Source organism: Manacus vitellinus, unplaced genomic scaffold (assembly GCF_001715985.3).
Source record: "Manacus vitellinus isolate BGI_N305 unplaced genomic scaffold, ASM171598v3 scaffold_15_pilon, whole genome shotgun sequence".
Classification (NCBI taxonomy): Eukaryota; Metazoa; Chordata; class Aves; order Passeriformes; family Pipridae; genus Manacus; species Manacus vitellinus.
Genome location: NW_021939122.1, coordinates 8,449,428 through 8,455,789, shown reverse-complemented (window position 1 = coordinate 8,455,789; position 6,362 = coordinate 8,449,428). Strand labels below are relative to the sequence as shown.

General features: G+C 33.0%; 1 protein-coding gene across 2 annotated transcripts in view; it reads right to left on the bottom strand.

Annotated features, from left to right (window-relative positions):
* Positions 1 to 29: 29 nt before the first annotated feature.
* The window catches only part of LOC103763155 (protein FRA10AC1), a 37,012-nt gene continuing 30,679 nt past the window's right edge, over positions 30 to 6,362 (bottom strand). For both annotated transcript variants that reach the window (XM_018069168.2, XM_018069169.2), the window contains exons 11-14: positions 4,942 to 5,066; positions 4,273 to 4,311; positions 2,887 to 2,971; positions 30 to 2,445 (exon numbers count right to left, since the gene is read on the bottom strand). In XM_018069168.2, the coding sequence (XP_017924657.1) occupies positions 2,403 to 2,445; positions 2,887 to 2,971; positions 4,273 to 4,311; positions 4,942 to 5,066 (292 nt within the window). In that variant the 3' untranslated portion in view covers positions 30 to 2,402. The remainder of the gene's footprint in view (positions 2,446 to 2,886; positions 2,972 to 4,272; positions 4,312 to 4,941; positions 5,067 to 6,362) is intronic.

Sequence of the window (6,362 nt, the reverse complement as noted above, 5' to 3'; positions counted from 1 at the left end):
TCCCTGGCTCTGTTTATAAAAAGCAAGCCCATGGTACACTGTGTTTATTCAAAATTGCCAAGAGAGTTTGCTAAGATACCAGCATATCCACAGTAGGATCTACATTCAAAAGCATTTTAAAAGGCTCACATACTCCCAATGTACCCTTTTGAAAATGCAATAAATTAAAGTATTTGAAAACCAATTAGTTGGCAACAATTTAATAATGAGAAGGGAAAGGAAAACAGAGGTAGAGCACATTAGAATTCACATTACCTCTCCCTAATACCAGAGACAGACTGCACACAAATTAGCTCCTCATAAACAATGAAGAGCTACCAAAACCTGTTCTTGAACAATGACAGTCCACTCCATTCATTCTACTCAGGTCTTGCAAAGCCAGCTCCTCCTGCAGATGGAGGAGGGGAAATGGCTGGTATATTATGCACAGATCTGAGTATTCACTGGAACCAGTTCCAAATCCAAGGAGATGGATGTCAAACGCAATTCCTGCAATAAGCAAATTCAACATGCAGGCTCAATCCTGCCACTTTTCCTCCCCCTTTAAACAAAGAAGACCCACACTTTTTTCCCCTCTGAAGGGCCCTCAGTATTCACAGAGAAGGGAGAATGAGTGAATTGCTCTATATACACCTTTCTAAGAACAGAGATACTGTGTACAATTATCACTCAAAATTAAAGGAATCCACAAAAAAACCCCAAACACTTAAAACATCCTGACTTATAAATGAGCCAAATATTTTATGCAAACAGTTATGACATAAAACTGGGTATATCATGTGTTATTTTCTGTATTAAATGCAGCTACTAAAGAAAACTATTTCAAGGTTGTTTGATAATGTAATTTTATTCAAACTGTATTAAATTATGTATTTACTATGTATACTGTAAATTTTTATAACTGTATTTTAAAGACCCAAAGAGGAGTTAGTTATCCAGAACACATACTTAATATACAATACTTGAAGCAACAAATATAGTAACACATTCGACAAAAACCCCTTTGGGCAAGTTGCACACGTGTAAGTAGATTGCTGCAGATTGGATTTGACTCTCAACCAAGCTTGAAAGATGACAGAGAATTAACCTTTAAATCCACCTTCTTACCTAAAGAAGCCTTCATGCAAGGTTACATTTATTTCTTACTCAAGGACACCCTAAACATGTCCTTGTACTGTCATCTATTATGTAAGTACAAACTGTTCAAAATGTAATTTTGTTAAGTAATACTTGTAAATAGAGTTCTCAACTTATTCACATGAGTAAAATGTTCATAAATACACTGCAACCATCTCTGCTGTTCCTTTTTCCACATCAAATACTATAAATACTTTCTATACATATATCTACAGTGAAAAGTACTTATCAAAAGATATATTTTATACAATAGTAACTTTCCTCAGAATAACATGAAAATTTAATTTAAAAAAGTTTGTTCTTCGTATCCAAAGTAATTTGCACCTGACAGAAAAAAACACCCACTGTACTTATTCATGTGCAGACTGTTTCTTGTGAAACATAACTGAATGAATCTTTAAAGATATGTTGCACCTTGAAGAGGAATACAAATCCAGTAAGTTTCTCAAGCAATATACATGCTTTACTTGTATATTTAGGATTACACTTTAAAGAAGGATTAACATTCAATTAATGGAAAGGAGATCAGAAGCCACAGATAACATAAAAGTCACATGTACATCTCCGGTAGAAAGCCACACACGTATGTTTTACATCAAAAATACAACCAAATTTTTATAAATGGAATTATAAGACACATCGCATTTTAGCTAAAATTTAAAACAAAGTCACAATAAACTGAACTTTTTAAAGGATTATGGGAGACATTTCACAATTTACTTAATTCAAGCAGAGTACATATTTGATAAAACTTGAACTTCTCCAATAGCACTTGAAAATACTTACGGAGACTAAAACCTGAATATTAAAGTCTACATGGCCAATAAATTTACGGCTATTACCTCTTGTTAAATAAATTAAAAATACAAATATATTAAAGTGTATGGCTTTAAACTACTCACAGAAACTTACAAATGCTCCTTCATAAAAATCTGACAATACCTGAAGTTTGGGATAAAATAAAAAGCAGTGAACTTCTGATGTAATGTTAATAAACCATATTCTTGTTTGTTTAAGTCTGGGTGCCATATATCTCTTGCACTGAAAGAGTTATTTCTCTTGTTTCATGAGTATGCAAACTATCATAAGAGACAAAGTTTTTAGATTTGAAGCCTTCTACAAAGATAATCTACCCAAATGGTTCATATGAGTGACTGTAGAAAAAGTATGCTGGAAGAAAGAGGTCTCGGGTAAATTATGATTGGATTTCCAGACTTCCATCTTGACAATTCATGAAGAAAGTCAGCCTATATCAATTTCAAGGTTTAGAGAAACAAGTCTTGAAAATACTCATCAAACTCCTCCTCCCTGTAAGAACAACAACAACAAAAATGTCAAAGACAGTTCTGCTTTGGATTTTTACCTAGGAGATAATCTTTGTATGAAAAATATTTAGTAAACTTCTTCTTAGAGTCGTAGAACGTATAGATAATTTTGAATTATTCCAATATCCTTCACAATTTCTTGACTGAGGAACAGTAGTGAGCTGTTAGGATTTACTTCTAAAATAATTAACAGCATAGTAGAAGGTAAGACAGCAGTGGTATCAGTGGTTTGAGAAAGGTTTTCATCCAGAGTTGTGTATGACTCCTCTTTAAAAACACATTCTTAGGTTAGCATGAAAAAAGATCTGACATAACTTTAAATGTCAGATTATTCATTGAAACACTCAGGAAAAATCTCTGCCTTTGCAGTTCTGAATGGACACTGTACATTTTACCAGCTACAAGTTCACACGATCAAACTAACCGTGATTTTTCATCTGCATCTTGTAGGGGACCTTTCCAAAAGTCAGCATCTGAAGGACCATCTTCTGCATCGCTGTTATTAGAATCTGTTAAAAAATTTAAAGTGTTTATTAAATAAGTTGTAAAATAATTAATCTTTTTTTTTTACTTAGATGGTATATTACTAGGAGCAATGTTTAACTACAATCATGAGAATTAGCACTTTACCTTGCATAAAATGAAAATGAAAATGTTTTGCAACTTTAATCAATGTAGCATCAAAAAGAGTCTTGGATACCATGAACTAACATTTTGGCCAAACATAACAACAATTGTGTGAAAACACTGCTCTCAACACAACAGCAGCACAGCACTTTGTTCCTAAAATCAAACAATCGCAAACCCAGAATTACAATAGAATTTCAATTAATGACATCAAATGGATCAATTACCTTATTTCTACTTAAATGACTATTTATATCGTGACTTACCAGTGAAATTGTCAGAAAACACGGATTACTGCCTAACTGTTTTGTGTAGGTATATAGGAGTGAAAACTCGTATCAGAAACATGCACTGACCTAGAAAAAACTGATCTTCCAATAAAGCTTTCCTGGCAAAACAGAAACTTTGGGCATGGTCCAAGTCATAAGAAAACTGCTTCAGGTCTTCCTGTAGCTAACTGTGAAAACCTGGAGCCTCAAGACATCCTTAAAAACGTACAGCAGAGCACAGAAATCAGTAGAAACACTCAATCCCTTCTAGACAGTCTGCAGCAAGAATTGGCATGACCAGGAGATGGGGCTTTTTTAATCAAAAAGAAACTGGAGACTGGAATTACTGAGCTACAGAGACAACCAGTGCCTAAAGAGTTACTGAGACTGAGTGCTCGTGCAACAAGTAGGTCTCTGAGGTACTACTGGTGGTAGCTGGAAAAGACTTTATTAAAGCCTAGGATGTATTTAAAATCTTAATTTTTTTGAGCAGAGTACATACAGTTCTGTGAAGGAAAATGTACTAGTTATTATATCAGAAAAGTACTTTCCTTACACAGCACAGATTACACAGCATACATTTGCATACCTGGACCCATGTAATTAATAATGTACCTATTTTTGCACCCTCTACTCTTTTCTGGAACAGTCTGACTTCTCATTTTTCTGATTATTTCTATTCTGTTATCTGCCCACATTTTCATTCTTTGCTTAAACAATTTCCTTCTTAAAATTCCCTACAGTTTTTCTCTAGGATATATAAGTAATTAATCTGAACCTTCATATTTGTTTGTTTGCACGCAGTATTTTTATCTTATAAAATAATTAAAAAGTCAGCTAATAAAACTAAGATCAATGACAAATGAAATAATACAACTTATTACAAAAACATAAGAGATATTAAAATACTTTACCTTTATCAGAACTATCTGAATCTTCTGAAGAAACCTGATCTGTAAAGAAGCACCAAGATAAAAAAAAAAATAGTAAGCTTACCTTGGTTATCTGTTATCTTAAATTGTTCACAAGGATTACACACAGTTGTTCACACACATTGTTTCACAATGTATTACACACAAACGTGCACAAACATGCACACACCACACTCAAAAAAAGCAAGCAAATACCGAAGTAGAAGGATTTTTTTTGCATGAGTGCAAAGGTCTCAGTTTTAGTTCAATTATGTTATCCCAAGATCTGTGGTGTAAAAAGGTTATCTAACATTTCCAAAAGGCTTTCAACCCCAAAGCCTCATGAAATGAAATACTTCACAACCCTTTCTGGTATGCAATGTCCAATTCTTGGATAAATTTTCCTTGTAATGCATATTTTTCAAAAGGCTCTCCCCCTCTCTTACATATAAGAAATTTATCTTTTTTTTTGCATCTAGGAAATTTTACCTCAGAAATTTATCTTTTTGACTACCTGTGTTAGAATCAAGAAAGTTACATATCTCTATGTATAACTAAATGTATTTATCTATACATAATTATGCATCTATATCTATGCAGCTATAGAAAAACTAAGGTTCAACTAACACATTTGTACATTTTAATAACTGAAGGTTTAAAACTTAAATGTACCTTTATGGGTCTTTTTTTTGGACTTCTTTTTTGTTGAACGAGAAAATTTAGTCTTCTTATTTTTTGGCTCTTTAGAGTCCTGTACAGCTGTGCCTCCTTTCTTGTGTGCTTTGACTTCTTTCCTCCTTTAAAAAAGATGAATATACACCTCCTCTATTATATGTACTTCTTATGCAACAGGAAATCTGAAGCATTTAATTCAGTCAAACAGTTCTCATTTTTTCAGAAACCTAACAGTAGCTAAACTGAAAAAATTAATTTGGTTTTAAAAAGAAAAGTGCTATAGAAACACAAGAGCTCTAGAGCTGAAGGCAAAGGACAGGAAATGCTAAACTCATTAATATGACACTGATACAGACAACAAAAACAGTGCATTGGCAAACAAATATTAAATACAGAAAACAATTTTATAACATGCCGAATTCTTATTTATTTTGATTTTTTTTCTTTTAGTAAATAACTTTGTATATATGTAGGGAGAAAAATACAGTTAATACAGATTTTAAAATATATTTTCATATTTGATAGCAACAAAACCTGAGGTAGAGGACTCTCAAGCCTAAGAAGCTGCTGCAAACAACCAAGCCATGTGTTTTATTTTCAGCATTACTTATACTGGCTTGTTGTAAGAACATAGGCTTTTTCCTACTTCTTTGTAAGAAGAGGTCAGTGAAATTCTTTCAAAGTAAGTATTACTCTGGAACAGTCAAAATGTGTGACCATGCTTATTCAGAACTCAAGTGGTTTTACGACTTTAGCTCCAAAAATCAAGACAGATCAAACTAATCTCAGTTAATGAACTATCCCTCCTAATATCTGCCTACACAGTGCTCTAGTGAAATGGCGTATGAATTAACTTTCAAAATGGATTGACTACTAGATGCACATTTGATTTGTGTTACTTTAGAAAAGAAATCATTGTTTCCTGGCTCAGAGGTTTGCCTTTCACATGCTTTGCAGATAATTGTATGGGTTAATTACTGAGACATGCAACTAAGTTAATGCCACATCAAAATTTAAAAAATCATAAAACCTGAGTGTCAATAGCTGTGGAATTCAATAAGATTACAGATACTATATAAAAAACAAATTTAAAAAAATCTAATCTTAATGCACACATTTTGTAGGTTCGAAATACACTAATTTTCTCTCCAATTAATAAGATTCTTAAGAAGAACAAACATTCAAATTCAAACTTTCCAAGCACAGTCACTTGACTCACACATAAAGCCACTATTTCTAGTAAAAGGAAAAGCATTTCAGCTCTGAAACACAGCAAGAGGGGAAATTTAAAAAGTGTTTTGCATAAATGTTCAGATAAGAAAAATAATCACTAGGCTGAAATTAAGCAAATGAAACTTCTGTGGTGGTAGGGATGGGATTCTTCCAGTTTGAGGGGTTTTGCACTTTCGTTAGTGCAG